At 45.2% G+C, this 17,703-nt stretch overlaps 1 protein-coding gene across 8 annotated transcripts in view; it reads left to right on the top strand.

The window, feature by feature from the left end:
* The window catches only part of SLC39A11 (solute carrier family 39 member 11), a 367,218-nt gene that overhangs the window by 205,669 nt on the left and 143,846 nt on the right, over positions 1 to 17,703 (top strand). For 7 of the 8 annotated variants that reach the window (XM_075845737.1, XM_075845744.1, XM_075845742.1 and 4 more), the window contains one exon: positions 14,724 to 14,856. In XM_075845737.1, coding sequence (XP_075701852.1) covers positions 14,724 to 14,856 — 133 coding nt within the window. The remainder of the gene's footprint in view (positions 1 to 14,723; positions 14,857 to 17,703) is intronic. The other variant, XM_075845738.1, reaches the window with a different exon arrangement.

Below are 17,703 nucleotides of genomic sequence, written 5' to 3'. Positions count from 1 at the left end.
TCTCATTGATTTAAAAAAAAGTAATGTCCTTTCTTCAGGTGTTTCCGTCTCTGACTTCCAATGGGAGGCAGTTTTTTTTTTTTGTTTTTTTTTCATTTCTGCCCGCGGCACTCAATGGGCCCGGCTGAAAACGCCCCAAGTAAAAAGCTGCAAAAAAACGCATCACGTGTTCTGACAGCAGGTCAAAATCTGCCTTAAAATTGCTGAAGGAATTTTGAGACAGATTTTCGCCTGCAAAAAACTCGGCCTAAAAATAAACGAAAATGTAACATTTTTAGTGCTATTCTCTGCCGTAGGTATCGGTCTGTCCACCGTGGTCCCATTCTGATTATAGTATTCTAGTTATTCCATTGTCCCGAACGGAGAATTCTTTTGATTTTTATTGTTCATAAATAATATAACGCGCCGCCTCGGAAAATCCTATCGAAGGATGACTGATAAATGTTGTTGTGGCTCGTGGCGTGGACTTCTATGGGTCGGAACGTCGGATCATGTCGTCACCTTAGACAGGTTATCAATGGGAAAGCTAATTATCGGCAGACTAGCGGGGCCGTCTTTACCCTCTCCGTGTACTCTACATAACCTGAACCCTTCCATATCGGAGCATGAGAAGTCTGGATGGTGGACGGCGGGTCAGGACGGGCTTGGCAATGGTCGCCCTACAATAAGTGTGTTTTTTATCACGGTCTCTGGTCTGTGAAAGTATGTAAATGTATGTGTCTATAATCACATCATCTGACGTAATAAGTCATGAAGTGCGCACGGCCCACGCCGCTCTCAGGTTAGTTAATCCTTTCAGCCCTCGCCTGGAGCTCCATGTTTGTCATCTCCATAAACAACAAGACTTTTCAGATTTTTTTTTTGGGCTTTTCATGGAATGGAAGATAAGTGTATTTACTTAAAAATAGATGTGCGTTCACCCCAAATACGGTGATTGATCATGTTTATGAAGATTTTGTCTGCTCGGCTGCTGGCAGAGCGATACGCTGAGCTGCTTTTCTCTACTTGTGTGGCTCTCGTCGTCTTAACATGAGACTTGTCAGGATCCGCGATGACTTGTGGCTCCATCCTGTCCACCGGCCTTATAGATATCAATTTTTATAATGAACTCGGCCTTAAATGGGTTTTATGTGAGTAAAGCTCAATCCTTGTGTAATAAAAAGTTGTGCAACTTTTTACTTTTGTGTTAGCTGCTCAACATTTTTAAGCTTTTTTTTGTTTGTTTGAGAGAATTACAGCTTTTGGCTGAGCAGTGTTGACACGTAAAAGTAAATCCTGTAAAACGTGACAATCTCTTGTATGTGAATTTTTTTTTTGTGTCCACACCACATATAAAAATCAGCCACTTCTCTGCGGACTGCAAATGGAAAGAATCAGCCCCATAAAATGACAATGGGGCAACGCCTTGTGCAGATGTGCTGCACACCCACGGCAGAAATATACGTCTGATTCAATGCCGATGTGTGAACGAAGCCTAACGAGCCCTTTACCTGTTTCATTTGAATTTGAACAGGGTTTTGGCCTCTGAAACTTAAAGGGGTTGTCCAGGTTGGGGGTTGTCTTTCATACTGATGACCTATGATCGGTAGGGGTCCAACACCCGGATCCTGCAATGAACTGCTGCCTCTGGGTTTCGGAAGCTATGAAGGGCTGGTGCTGGAAGTGGAAGGCTCTGACCACTGTATAGCGGCCACTGACTGCAGCACACACACTATACAGTGGTCGGAGCCTTCTGTTTCCGTCAGACCCCCACCGATCATATACTGATGACCTATCAGGTATGAAAACAGCCCTCAAACTGGACAATACCTTTTTAAGAAGGACGTTTTTATTCACGGTCAACAAGAATAGATTGACACTGAGGAATAATTTGGAACACATTCGTATATAGATTGTATACTAGAATGTACAAATGTGTGTTCGCGAGAAAGTGATGGAAGGTAGAATGACGGCAGGATCAGACTACACAGGATTTGTTTGTAGTCTGTAACCATGGAGCTGCATAGGAACTGTAGAGTTAAAGTGGACTTGGGCTTTAACTTCTAATGTCACCCATCCCCCTTTAGTGAGGACAGCGTTCATATAGCAGGCAGCTTCTCTAATGAGGTAGTATAAATGATGGGATTATTATGACTTTATCTGTAGGCTAAAGTAGATGTGATTTGTCTGTGTGATATATATATATATATATATATATATCTATTATATACATGCACACGCGTATGTCTGCTCACCCCACTCTAGCAGTGGCCTTTGGAATAAAGTATTGCATGGCAGCATTGATGGGTGATGGATGGGAGCGTGCCTTGGGTATCTCACAGCCAACACATTACCAAGCATCTCCGGTTCTAGCTGCGGGCTGACAGTGATGTACTGCGGATAATCAGGGTGTAATCACTGTGATTGAGGGTCGCCCACTCTGCCATACTTTTCTATTGACTGATATGGAAAAGGCCAAGAAATTAATCACTCCGTTTAGGAATGCAAACTCCGCTCATGGCATTTTCAGCAAAATATCTTCTTGTAGTTGCCTGAAAAAGAGGTTGATTGCTTTTTAATTATTCAGGGAAATTGTTTTTGATGGGTTGGTTTAACAGCTCGGCTGCTGGAAACCAACAAAGTTAACCATTGAAGGGATCGCACCCCCTCTAATCACTGTAAATCTGAAACTTCCTAATCTACATTTGTGTTTCAACGTCTCTGCGGTTTCAAGATCTCTGCTTGCTGTTTATTTCTTTTATTATTATTTTTTTTATTATAGAGTTTACTACATTTACGTCCAGTCGACATCAGCAGCACAAATTGCAGACAATTGCCCGGAATAAGTACAATTGTAGCAAAGTCGCAGCTGTATTATGTCAGAACAGGCTTTCAGCCTCTGGATGTTAATACGTTTCCAATTCACTTGTCAGCAAAAAGATCTTGAAAATGGTACAGAATTGAAACGCAAAGCTTATTTATCAAAACTGGCCTTGCTGCTTATTTCAACCAATCACCGTGTAATTTTAAGGATTTACCATAGTTATTTTATTCTTTTTAGATAACTCGCTGCTGAAACGCCAATTTCTGCTCAGCATTGGTCGGTAGTCAGATTGCGTATTGGCTCCATTGGCCCCTTTTAACGTTACATTTTTGACCCCAAGTTGAGCGTCTACACCAGAAAAGCTCCTGACTAAGGCCCTGTTCACACGGTGTGTATTATGGTGCGTTTTTACGTGCCGAAATATGCGTCAGAAAATGCTTGATTGAGTTTCCCATTGAAATCAATGGGGAACGCGCCATTTGTACATTTAACACACTTTTTTATGAAAGCGTATTTCAATTGAGTCGCGTAAAAAAAAAAAGCGTCGTGTCCAATTCTTTGGTGCCTAAAGTGCGGCAAATGATCTCAGTCAATGGTCGTCCTAATTACTTGCCAAAAAAAAAAAAGGCGTGTACAAAAAACACTCGGATAACACGTCCAAAACCCATGTATTTTCAAAAGCGCTTTACAAAAAACCGCTAGCGTATTTGACATGTTGACACTTTTTTTTTTTTTTTTTTTTTTATATGATTTTTTTGTTTTGTTAATATGACGTGTGAACATGCCCTAACACGCTGAATGCGTCTACAGTGCTCCATTATACCAGATGTGAATGAGATCTGAACAAATCTCATCCTCGTGCTGCAGAAAATTTTCCATACATAAATCGGAGCGTTCTATGGATTTTCAGGTCCGCAACATGATCGTTCTGTTACGGATGTTAACTGGGGATTTCATCCTTTTTAATGTAGAAAGGGTTAAAATCCTCAGTGAATCTACAGCAAAATCTGCACATAACGTGTGCAGAATTTGCTGCAACAAATGTGCAACCAATCTGGCGTAGGCTTGAATGGCATCCGTTTAACGTGTACGTCATGAGTTCATGACCTATACGTTTTCCCAATTGGTGGCATATCCTTAGGATAGGCCATCAATATTAGATTGGTGGGGGGCAGAGGCTCGGCACCCCCGCCTATCTGTTAACATGGTTTCCTTCTCGTTCATACTTTGCACACGTAGTTATATTTGGAGCGGCTGTGCGAGGTATTGCACCGCTGTCGCATTCACTTGAGTGGTGTAATACCTCGCACAGCCACTATATGAATGTAATGGCGCAAGCAAAGTACAAACGAAAAGGAAACCAGGTAAACCATGAAGAGGCAGCGGCCTCTTCATACAGCTGATTGGTGCTGGGAGTCGGAACCCCACGGATCTAATATTGGTAGCCTATTCTAAGGCCGGGTTTCCACGTAGCATAAACACTGGAATTTCCACAACGGAATTCTGTGTGGAAATTCCGCAGCATTTACAGTAGCAGCAAAGAGGATGAGACTTATAAAATGTCATGCTCGCTGCAGAAAAAACGTTAATTTACCTGCGGTGCCAAATTTAAGTCCGCAGCATTTCAATTTATGCTGCGTTTTCGTTGAATTTCCGTTGCGGGATTTCCCCATTGAATTCAATGGGGATGTAAAGCCCGCAACAGAAAGCCAAGTGTTGCGGCGTATTCGCAGCAATTTACCCCGCAAAAATCACGACTATGGAAAAAAACAAAAAAACCTACTTGCCAGAAGTCTTTCTTCATCTAGACCGGCCTCCCTGGATGACGTTGCATCCCATGTGACCGCTGCAGCCAATCACAGGCTGCAGCGGTCACATGGGCTACAGCCTCATCCAGGGTGGCCGGACCAGACTGCACAGTTGGGACCCGTCGCCATAACAATGGCCTAGGTAAGTGTGCGATTTTTACCGCTGCTTTTCGCAGCACAAAATCTGTTTGTTCTGCTTTTGTGTTGGGCAGGAAAAAAGCTAAATATATGTGTATACTGTTATATTTGTCCTTTTATTGCTGTAGTAATTGACAATCCATCAAGGTTTGCAGAGGAGATACATAAATGTTTAATACCATACCTGGAGAGTGTGAGACCGTCTTAAAACAGTATGGAAAGTGTGAATGCTGCCTAAAGTTTTCCTTTAATATTGCTACAGTTAGTATTTTAGGTGTTTTTATATGTACCAGCTCTCAGCTTTTATATACGTAATAGGGGAACTGTATGGGTTTCTGGTATTTTGGCAGATATATATATTTTAGGGTTATTTCACACGTTGCGTAAATACTGCAGATTTTTCGCAAACTGAGTTGGTTGTGGAAAGTCGGCAGCAAATACAGTTAGCAGCAAAGTGCATGAGATAAAATAAACCTAATCCACGCGCTGCGTAAACAGTGAGCGGAAAAAACAGACGACGGGAGTCATTCAGGGAATCTCTTTGTGAGTTGCTTTTATAAAAGGGTTTCTCGGTTTTCTGTAAATGAAGCTTAATTATTGCATAATGAAAAGTTCTGTCAATGTCTAATCTACTTTATGTATCGAGATCTTTGCTTCTGTAAGTGAATGGAAACATTCTTGCTTCCATTCAGGCTGAAAACTTGTCCTGGTTTATGCTCTGTTCAGATAGGTACATAACAACCCTCCAGATATGTGAGCAGGACTGGGTCAGAATGCGTTTTCAGAACTTAGAAATTACGTTTGCTTGGACAATCCATCACTTTCTGATCGGTGGGGATCGGACGGCCAGGGACGTCTTCCAATCCTGAGGATGAAGCGAAGTTAGTACAGTTCTGCGGAAGTTTAGTTGCACAGTTGTCTTCGACGATCAGACTTTTTGCCATGGGACCGGCCCCGATGTACTCTATGTAATCCCTGTACTACTGCTTATACATAGTCACATGTCGAAGAGTCGTATAATCATCAAAGACGACTGTGCAACTAAACTTCCGGTCCCCTGCCAGCGCTATGAAAATCTCATAATGAGCGTGACGGGGAATTTATGAATGTACTCTCATACTGCAGTGACTACACTGATAATTTCGATCTCCCCACATAACTCCTTTAAGGGGTGCTCCTGGTCTCCCACTGTGCTGGGAAAAACCTTGAAGTTGATGCAACACTTCAGCCTCTTCAATCTCCGGAATGGTGGCGGTCCATCCCAAACACCACCAAGCGATATGTCCTCACTTTCTTTAATAGGACTAAGCAATTCTCTAACGGATTGTGGAAAGCGGGCTCAAGGAAGAGCTTCATGTGGCGTTTCTGCTGCTATTAAATGGCGAATGTAGCTGCTTCTCCAGGGCCCCTCCGGTTGAAACAACTGAGACTTGAAGCTTGCACGGTATAAGGAAAACGGTTTATCTTTGGCCGGGAGACAATAGACGCGGAGGAGAGAAAGGTCCTTGGCATTTTCAGCTTAAGATCCTCCGCACAAAGCTCATTTCTGAGCCTGCCACAAAAGCTTTCATAGAAAGGTCATATCTGTGGGCTCCCCTCATCCTCGGAGCCTCGGACGGGGACATTGTTCGGACTTGCTGTGTGTAATAATATTAGCTATCTTTGTAGGCAGCCTTTTCTTTCCCTTTTTATGCTGTGAAAGGATTCTGAAGAGGTCTCTGGTCCGCAGCTCCTTCTCACCACAGCCGCAGATACACCGAGCAAGACGTCTCATCCAGGGAGTACAAGCCAAAGACTCGGAGGAGGAAGGTTAAAGTTCATTCCTGCCTGAAACTCTTACTATTAATATGAATAGCAGCAGTCTGGAATTATTAGGGTCAAAGCAGAAGATGAAAATGAAATTTATCTAGAGTCTTGCGCACTTTAGCGGCAGGGATAATAGAAACACTTAGCCGGCACAGACGAAGTGTCGCGCTGGCCACTTTAATGGAAAATTGATGCTAAACGCTTTCCAAATCGGTTCAGGTATCTAAAATCATCTTTGCGAGACGTTTTATTTTTTGCTAGTGTCTGACCAGCTACTTACCATACATTCATTATACAGATGCCCATAGTCGTCATGCTAGCTGCTTAAGGCGATTGTTGTTTTATTCATAATTCCAGCGTTTGCTCCTATTATAATGCATTTCAAGTCTGTGATGTAAGGAGGAGGATCATGGTTTTGTTGCAGATTCTCCATTTGTTGAACAAAGACGAGTAGAGGAGTCACTAAAGTGTGTTTTCTATTAAAATATGAAGATTAAACATTAGTAAATTGGAGGGAAAAAAAGTCCTTGAAGGGTTATCCGTTTTATGGCATATTCATGGGATATGCCATAAATGGCTGATAGGTGCGGGTCCCAGCTCTAGGACCCCCACCTATCTCAAGCAAGTGGATATGCCATAAATGTCTAAGATGCAAATAAGGGTTTTTATCACTAATGCATTTCCAAGAGGAGGGACCACTCATGTGCAGCTGAGGTATTACACAGTGTAAACCGCAGCGCGCCCTCTCCGTACGCTGACGGCCGCAGCCCGCCGCCCTCTCCGTACGCTGACGGCCGCAGCCCGCCGCCCTCTCCGTACGCTGACGGCCGCAGCCCGCCGCCCTCTCCGTACGCTGACGGCCGCAGCCCGCCGCCCTCTCCGTACGCTGACGGCCGCAGCCCGCCGCCCTCTCCGTACGCTGACGGCCGCAGCCCGCCGCGCCCTCCGTACGCGGACGGCCGCAGCCCGGCGCCCTCTCCGTACGCGGACGGCCGCAGCCCGGCGCCCTCTCCGTACGCGGACGGCCGCAGCCCGGCGCCCTCTCCGTACGCGGACGGCCGCAGCCCGGCGCCCTCTCCGTACGCTGACGGCCGCAGCCCGGCGCCCTCTCCGTACGCTGACGGCCGCAGCCCGGCGCCCTCTCCGTACGCGGACGGCCGCAGCCCGGCGCCCTCTCCGTACGCGGACGGCCGCAGCCCGGCGCCCTCTCCGTACGCGGACGGCCGCAGCCCGGCGCCCTCTCCGTACGCGGACGGCCGCAGCCCGGCGCCCTCTCCGTACGCGGACGGCCGCAGCCCGGCGCCCTCTCCGTACGCGGACGGCCGCAGCCCGGCGCCCTCTCCGTACGCGGACGGCCGCAGCCCGGCGCCCTCTCCGTACGCTGACGGCCGCAGCCCGGCGCCCTCTCCGTACGCTGACGGCCGCAGCCCGGCGCCCTCTCCGTACGCTGACGGCCGCAGCCCGGCGCCCTCTCCGTACGCTGACGGCCGCAGCCCGGCGCCCTCTCCGTACGCTGACGGCCGCAGCCCGGCGCCCTCTCCGTACCCTGACAAATTACCTATTAGCTATGTGTGCATCTGGAAGGGGGGCTTGGAGGGTATCGCTGCATAACTAGACAGATTTGTCGACCGCTATTTTTCCAAAAAGTTCATGTGTCGGAAAACTGGCGTGATGTGCCCCATGGTTCTTGCAGTACATTGTAAGCAGGTTACCCACCGATTATGTCACCACACTCAACACTACTATTCCGTTCTGGCATAGCATTAGATGTTGTGCCCCCCTATGTCAAGGGTGGAGAGGTTAATGTACCTTACAGGAGCTTGTGGCTTCAGAGCAGTAGGAGCCGCACATTCAGGCTGACCGAAGAGGCGATTATGGAAACGCTGTTATGTTTGCTACTGAGGGAATTCTCCGACCTCCTTCAGCGGTCCATTGAGGAATTTCATCATGGTCATTTGGTCTGAGAGCGGAATTGTATATTTACTTGGCTGCACAGCTGTTTTGTTTGGGTTGTGACGCTCATGGATCAGCTCAAGAAGTAACTGAATTTCAGCACGTTATTCATTCGCTCCTAGAATGGGATGTTTCATGCCATGTTCCCTGCCTCCAGGCGGTATACATCAGGGGTTACCCTTCTTTTGCGGTGTGGAATAGCGCAGCATACTAGCCATTACTATACAGAGGCATTTAGTAAAGGAAAACGTAAACTATGCAGTATACGGTTTTGTTTTTTTAAAACCTGGGATATAGTGGCATTTGTCGGAGGTATGCGTCAGATTTCATGACGGAAAGAATAGACGGACACTGCAGTGTGTGGAGTGCCTAAGGGGTTTTCCAGCCTGTTGTCCAAAGAATATGCCATAAATGTCTGAATAGTGGGGGTCCAGAACTGGAAAAATGAGCCCCCGACCTGGGGGAACTGGGTTTTCAGAACTCCATTCCCCTCCTCCGTATTTGTGGGGGTCCCCACTACCCAAGCATGAACGTGGCCAGGAGTTTTCTTCCTTAATGCAGGTTGGCTTTCCGGCTTTGACATCATGTATCATCTGCCTGCAGCGACCGATTTCTCTTATATAGTGCAATTTCTTGAATTGATGTTTAGAATCAGAATTACAATCGGGATAATGACCCCGTTAGTCAGAGACGAACACTTGAAACTGACAGAACGGGAATGAGCGCTCTGCCGCAACAAGCTGACTGTATGAAGAATGAGAAGACTGATCTAGTATTCAAATATGGAGGTGGGATTCTGGTAATAAACACATCCAGACTAGCCAGGACATGCTAGGAGTTGTAGTCTCAGAACAGCTGGAGAGCCAAAGGTCGGGATAGGTAACACATTTTAATCCAATAGCAATGGGCTTTTGTGATTATTGCAACATATATGGCGCCACAACGAATGGTTCCAACCATATCGTTGGGTTATTTGTTGGGCATATTTTGACATTTTCTGTAGTTCTAGTTTACACAAGTATTCGTAGGGAATTTGCATGGTCTTCCATCTAAGTATTGCATGACAATTCTAGACGAGCGTCGGAATAGTGAAAAATACTGGACCTCTCCCTTTTTTGGGGGAAGATTGGCCCGTTACGCCAATGATAAGTGATGGTAACAAGAAATGACTCTGGATACGCAATAGAAATATCGATCATCGCTGACAACTTTGATCATCACGGATACAAATGGGATTGGTCTCATTGACGTTTATCACTCAGTAGATGGACACAGAAGACTTGACCAACTCATAGGGTCTTAGGGGGCAATGAGATCTTGGTGTGAAAGGAAAATGCATATTGATCTGGCGTCTTGACCGATCTACAAGCCATTGTCCGAGGTCGAGCTTCGTGATTACCACTTTTCTGAGCTGCCCCGTCCCACCTCCTTGCTCTTCTGGTCAATTAATAGAAAATGCCCTGCTCCAGTAGGGGGTGACAATGAGCACGGAAGAAAGCTCCACTCAGAGTATGACCGCTGTTGTGCTTTACTATGTGGATGTTAACCTCTGAGCACATTGGAGCCTTGATCACAAATTTTGCCATATTTGATGAGAAGAACAGCTCAGGATGCAGCATATTCTTTGTCAGAACGACGGCACTCAAAAGACCCCATTATAAATGAACGGTGTTTGTTGGACATCGGTGATACCTATCGTACAACGGATCCGGCACTGCCTCGTGGCTTCCGTTCTAAAAACAGATGTGAACAGAGCTTTAGATTGTTATCCGTGTGGCAGAACAGGCCTGATCATACGAAACAGACAAAACGTCTGATCTCTATCTGCAGAAATGTTCCGTTTTTATGAGCCCTTTTTATTAAGAAGACAAAAAATGCAGCATTTTCAATATGTCTTCTGTGCTTTATTTTATTAGCTGGTTGCGGGCTTTGCTTTTATGCCGGATTTAATTTCATCCTGTCACTTCACGGCTGCTGAGATGATTTGTCGGTGGATACAGCGCAGTACAGTTGAAGTAATGTTTCTCAATTGGCTTTCTCCCAAGAAAACATCAATGAGTTGATGAGACTCGCACCATCTCCACTTCACTCTACTGCTCGAAAATGTTGTTTTCCCCTGTACTTTCTGTAGATTAAGAGCAAAGCCTGATATAAGATCTATCCACAAGCGTCGCTACATAAGGATGTGATTCAGGGTAAAGCCGCTTATAAAGGTCGTGTAGAAAGGCTTCATGTATTTGCCAGTTTCAGGGGATTTGTACGCCGTCAGGACTGGAGAGGGGCTGAGGAACGTGGAGGGTTCGATAAGGTGCGGGACGAGGGCGACGAGTCTCGGGATAAGTGAACGTATTTTGACCGTGCTCGCTCACCGACCGACTCCTAATTTGACGACAATATTATACACAGTTTATATTGTGTGCAGGGCTGAATAATCATTTGAGTATCCGGATAATTCTTCCAATAGCATAGTTAAAAATATATCAACCCCAGGGATGTGAATGTACAAAAAGTCGTCTTTTCCTACTGACTATTGAGGATAGGGCAGACAGCTACATGTGAGAGGATGCTGAGGGTTATGGGTAGTTTACGAATGGATGCAGTCCTTCTCTACTGGAACGATTGGTCACTTTGCAGCTTTTGAAGCTACCCTGAAAAAGTACTGAACCTAAAATGTTCACCCTTGTACACCGCTTTATAGTTTTGCTTTTCAGATAATTCCACATAAAAAGTTGAGTAACTTTGTAAATTCATGACGTTACTTATTTTCAACTGATCCTGCGTTACAACCGGTTTTATCATCTAGACCTGCGTTCACAATATTGAAGACTTGGGAGCTGAAATCTTCCAGCATTACTTGTGCACTTAATATCAACAGAGCTTGGTTTCTTGATCTGTACTGTACAGTAATGTGATGTAGGAAAAACTTATGGTCCCACTGCATTATGGGAGATCAGCTAAGCTGATAGGGGTGTGTCTGGCAGCAAGTTTGTCGACTATTTCCAATAGCAAAAAGCAGAATAGTGACTGCAGCTGCAATACAGTCTGTAACTCCGGATCAGTAATGTATGTACACAGTGACTTCACCAGCAGAATAGTGAGTGCAGCTATGGAGTATAATACAAGATGTAACTCAGGATCAGTACAGGATAAGTAATGTAATGTATATACACAGTGACTTCACCAGCAGAATAGTGAGTGCAGCTCTGGAGTATAATACAGGATATAACTCAGGCTCAGTACAGGATAAGTAATGTATGTACACAGTGACTTCACCAGCAGAATAGTGAGTGCAGCTCTGGAGTATAATACAGGATGTAACTCAGGATCAGTACAGGATAAGTAATGTAATGTATATACACAGTGACTTCACCAGCAGAATAGTGAGTGCAGCTCTGGAGTATAATACAGGATATAACTCAGGCTCAGTACAGGATAAGTAATGTATGTACACAGTGACTTCACCAGCAGAATAGTGAGTGCAGCTCTGGAGTATAATACAGGATGTAACTCAGGATCAGTACAGGATAAGTAATGTAATGTATGTACACAGTGACTCCACCAGCAGAGTAGTGAGTGCAGCTCTGGAGTATAATACAGGATATAACTCCGGATCAGTACAGGATAAGTAATGTAATGTATATACACAGTGACTTCACCAGCAGAATAGTGAGTGCAGCTCTGGAGTATAATACAAGATGTAACTCAGGATCAGTACAGTATAAGTAATGTAATATTTTTGGAATGGTTATATTTATATGCAAACGTGAAATGGAGTTAGTTATTGAATGACTTACCTATGGTTAAAATTTTATATCTTGAGGGGTAATAAATTGATCACTAGAGCTCGAAGCACACAATGTTATAAATCCCCTCCCCCCATCTAAAGCTGTATTACGTTGTAAAGGCCACAGAACTTTTAAAGCCTAAAGCTGGCCATACAAAATAGGATTCGCTCACATCTGCGCCAGGGCTCCGTTCATGGTTTCTTTCGGAGCTTTCCGTCAGATGTTTGGAATCCAAACTGAGGTTTGAGGTTTCCGTTTGCATCACACTGATCCGGTGCAAATGGTTTCAGTTAGTCACCATTGTGTAACGGTTCCGTCGTTTTGACGGGATGAACAGCGCATTCGACTACGGTATTTATTCAGTCAAAATGACGGAACCCTAACACAACGGTGACAAACGGAAACTATTTGCACCGGATCAGTCATATGGTTTCCGTCTCTCAGTTTGGATGCCGTTCATGGGTTCCCCAGACTGAAAGCTACAAACGAACCCATGAATTGAGTCCCGATACAGATGTGAAGAAAGCCTTAGGCTATGTTCACACGGAGTATTTTGGGGGAGGAATATCTGCCTCAAAGCTCCAAACGGAATTTTGAGGCAGATATTCCTCCCCCAAAATACTCCGTGTGAATAGCAATTATCGCGCCGTTTTACGCCCGCGGCCATTGAGCGCCGCGGGCATAAAACACGCTTTCTCCTGCCTCCCATTGAAGTCAATGGGAGGTCGGACGCGGAAGCGCCCGAAGATAGGGCATGTCGCTTCTTTTTCCCGCAAGGCAGTTTTACTGCTCGCGGGAAAAAGACGCCGACGCCTCCCATTGAAATCAATGGGAGGCGTTCTCGGGCCGTTTCTGCCGAGTTTTGCGACGCGGTTTCCGCGTCAAAAAACTCGGCAAAAGACCCCGTGTGAACATAGCCTTAGACCGCAGCAAGGTGACGTTGAATGATGGTCTGAGGAATATGCATTAAGTCGACGTCCCCATACACCTTTCAGATGATGATGGACGTTCTGGTCGTGCAACGTGACCATACACATCCTATGTGACAAGAAAATTACCCACCGATATGTGGTCAGAAGTGACAATCCCTCCTACACTCCTCCTTTGTGGGTATTAATTTGCAGAACGATCGTTTGTGGTCAACGAGTGATCCTTGAACGTTCATCTTTTTAATACGCCGATTTACAATTTTCAACCCGCGTGGCCAGTGTTTTAGGAGGTTACTATCGGCCATCAGGCTGCTTTAACGATTGTCCGCCTAATTGTCTAGCCGAGCGTTCGTTCTGTTCAAAATCATCAACTTAAATTGACTTTCTTCCAATGTGCATAGCCATCTTTACTTTTACACTAAGAGTCTGAGTTTTTGCTAGTAACTGTTATACCAGAATTTTTAATGCAGATGAACTAAATGGGTCCTATGTTCATAAAACAAACGAGGATGTGACCCTTGGTAGCTGGCGGGCACAATATACATAGACATAGAAAAAAGCTGTCTGCAACAGCCAGCCCTATTTCCCAGCCACCACTAATATATGAAGGAAAGTTACAATTTTATTAGCTACTTATAGCTGGACAAACCACAATTAGGATTTAAAATTATCACCAGCCGAGATCGGACAAACACATGTATGACCTGATTAACCAGGCATATCTGTATGTAACATAGGATTATGTCTTCCCTATTCAGTTAAATTGTTAGTAACTAGTAACAGCAATAAGTCCGATCAGCAGCAGTGTCTAAAATATGAACAGCCCCCCCGACATGTTTCGCCACTAAGTAGCGTCCTCAGGGGTACACGGGGCTAATGGCGGCGCGGAATAAAGGAGATCCTGATATAGACACGTCAAATGACGTGTCAGAAGGTGTGTCGGGCCAAATGGCCAATAGCCCCGTGTACCCCTGAGGACGCTACTTAGTGGCGAAACATGTCGGGGGGGCTGTTCAAATTTTAGACACTGCTGCTGATCGGACTTATTGCTGTTACTAGTTACTAACAATTTAACTGAATAGGGAAGACATAATCCTATGTTACATACAGATATGCCTGGTTAATCAGGTCATACATGTGTTTGTCCGATCTCGGCTGGTGATAATTTTAAATCCTAATTGTGGTTTGTCCAGCTATAAGTAGCTAATAAAATTGTAACTTTCCTTCATATATTAGTGGTGGCTGGGAAATAGGGCTGGCTGTTGCAGACAGCTTTTTTCTATGTCTATCTATGTTCATAAAAAGCTCCTCCATAGAGAGAGGATCCTCTCTGCACTGATCCTGGAACATGAGGTGGAGGTATCCGCTCAGATGTGGCAGCTTTTTATTTACTTACTAAACCCTTCCAGTATTAGTCTGGTTATTATGTGCAATTGGCATTTGTTATCTATATATATTTTTTTGTACCTGTCTTATGAATATTCCCTCTTTATCCTTGTAGGGTGTGAGTGATGATCCCTTCTCCATTGCAACTTCAAATAATGACTACAAACCCATCAAAGAGAAGGATGAAGGATCGTCCTATGAAGAGCGGGAGATGAGCATCCGGATAGGTAGAGGAGTCTCTCACACAGGCAAGCATCCTATGTTGTCATATACCAAGCATGAAGACCCTACCGTGCACTTAGTTGGAGCGCTGTCAATTCGCCGTTTCCTGATGGAGACCAGTTGTGTCCTCTGATATCCGTCTTTTATAGATTGATCTCCACGTGACATCTGGACACTGCTGTTTGACAGAGCAACAACTGGTTGTATCTTTAATAATCTTCAGGCCTTATGCACACGATCTGTGATTATGGCACGGACGGCTGCGGAGTGTCTATTTGCGGACCCTGCTCACAGTAATAAGAGCACGGTCCGTAAATGTGAAAAATAATTTTTTGCGACTGATTTCTACGGCCCGGACGCAAACCCGTAAATATACGGGAATGTGTCCGTGGCCGATAGAAATGAATGTCCGTATTTTACCCATAATTGCGGATAAAAACTACGGTCGTGTGCATGAGGCCTTACATTTATGGGAAGCAACCACTTCTTCCAAGTGTTTTCTGTCTTAAGAAGAAAGTTGTAGGTTTTCCTTGCTGTACATTCTACAAAATGACCTTGAGATTTGCAGTGAGGTCGGGGAGAGCTTTCCTGGAGTTCTATGTATGGACTGATGGTCACATTGGTAACAGTCTGAATAGACCCTTATCTATGTAAATAGACTGTGTATTTCACATTTCCCAAAAACTTATTTTACCCCAGAAAGAGCGCCACTCCTGTCCATGGACGGTTTCTGGTATTGCAGCCCCATTCACAGTAATTTATGTGAAGAGTGAACGTTGCATTACTTCTGGAGTCTCCTATCGGCTCACGTGAAATGCCTAAAATGTCTCCTTGCAATGGTTACAATCCTACATGGAAGACCAATCGTTATCACCAGAATACATACAGTGATAAAGACTGTACAGCATGGAAAATCCTTCGCTATGTCTTACTCTTTTTCGTTCCGGAAGGTGAACTTCACCAACACTTTTCCATCTCTATTAGTGAACCTACAATGTATCCTATATCTAATACCCTACAGTATATACCAATTTCCGGGGTCGTGTGAATTATCTGGTTTCTCCTGCTCTGGGCTTGTTCTTTCATGGAAATGATCAATTCTTCTTGTGATTTATTTTCCTGTTGGCTTGGCAGCAGACCTGAACAAGATGTTAGTTCATTAGGGTGACAGTGAGATTTATATAGGCGTACAAGGGTTGTAAGGCACTATGTCAGGTCTCCAGGGTGGTCGATACAAGGGATGGTCAAAAGGAGCCAAAGCAAAGTTATTAATTCTCCACAGGTGTAATTATTTTAATAGAAGCCTGTAAGAAGTGCTACGCTAAGATCACACGTCACGGATTTGTCGCAGATTTTCCTTGTGGATTTTACACTTTGCAATGCAAAAAGTGTGAGATCTGCATCAAATCCTCAACAAAATCTGTGACACATCCACAAAATGTGAACGCAGCCTTATAGTCTATAGAGGGTCATGTTTTTGAGTTCTTAAAGTGTACATCCACTTGTGATCGCCCGCCCGCCCAGACGTAGGGTGTGGAGAAATGGTCCTATGCTGTGTGGCACAGTTGGCATGGCGGGCGATCACTAGTCTAGGTAAACTTTACGAAGATGGCAGGAAATATGTGGATTTTACTTTACCACTTATTATGGAACCTGAAAGCTTTATTACTATGAAAACACTTTTTTTTTTTTGGGGGTCAGGATTTTTGTTTTTGCCTTCTGCCTCTTGAGCATAAAAACTGATGAGTAATGGCCCGTGTGTGTATGGTGCCAATCTGTGAGGCACTATAGTCTTCTCTAGATGTAATGCTTATAATGGAGAAAACCTCTCTAGTACCACAGGCAATGGAGCATGCCATGAAAAACCTCTGTTTGTCGCCGTATAAAATCTCTAGTGCACAGAGGTACAGTATGGGCCCATAGCAGGCCTAAGCTGATCCCTGACTAATTGTGCCAGGGATTAAAGGGGTTTTCCCATAATCATTATTTATCACCTATCCACAGGATAGGTGATAAATATCTGATTGGTGGGGGTCCAACTGCTGGGACCACATCGATCACGAGAACGGGCTAACCTTTCCGTACCTGGGAGCCACATAGGAATGGAGCAGTAGTTTGCATGCTCGTCCCCCGCTCTTCATTTCTATGGGGCTGGTGAGTGATATCTTTAGCAGCCCCACAGAAACAAATGGCGCGGTGGCCGAGCATGCGCACTACCGCTCCATTCCTATGCGACTCCCTGGAACGGCAAGGTAAGCGCATGACCGGTTGGGGTCCCAGTTGTCAGACCTCCACCGATCAGATATATTTATCACCTATCCTGTGGATACTGTTGGTGATAAAGGATTATGGGGAAAACCCCTTAAGTTTTTGTTCTCGTTTCCTTGAGCTTCATATTGGGTCACGATATCCGCATATAGCACAATGGTGTCCTCCAACCTGTAACTCTCTAACCGCTCCAGCGTCTGGACATAGTCATCGGTTGGTAAATACTGCAGCAAAAACATCCATTATCCAAGAACGATCCAGCCACCCTACGTCGCCTATGACGGCAGCCACCCTACGTCGCCTATGACGGCAGCCACCCTACGTCGCCTATGACGGCAGCCACCCTACGTCGCCTATGACGGCAGCCACCCTACGTCGCCTATGACGGCAGCCACCCTACGTCGCCTATGACGGCAGCCACCCTACGTCGCCTATGACGGCAGCCACCCTACGTCGCCTATGACGGCAGCCATCCTACGTCTCCTATCACGGCAGCCATCATGTAGACTGTGTCGGTAAAGAATGCCGGATCGTAAGAACATCTTAATGGAAAGAGCAAACTTTTTTGGAGCAACTTGTGTTATCGTATGTAAGCAGTGGATCTA

This window comes from Rhinoderma darwinii, chromosome 13 (assembly GCF_050947455.1).
Source record: "Rhinoderma darwinii isolate aRhiDar2 chromosome 13, aRhiDar2.hap1, whole genome shotgun sequence".
Taxonomy (NCBI): Eukaryota; Metazoa; Chordata; class Amphibia; order Anura; family Rhinodermatidae; genus Rhinoderma; species Rhinoderma darwinii.
This window is presented reverse-complemented; position numbering and strand designations above follow the sequence as displayed.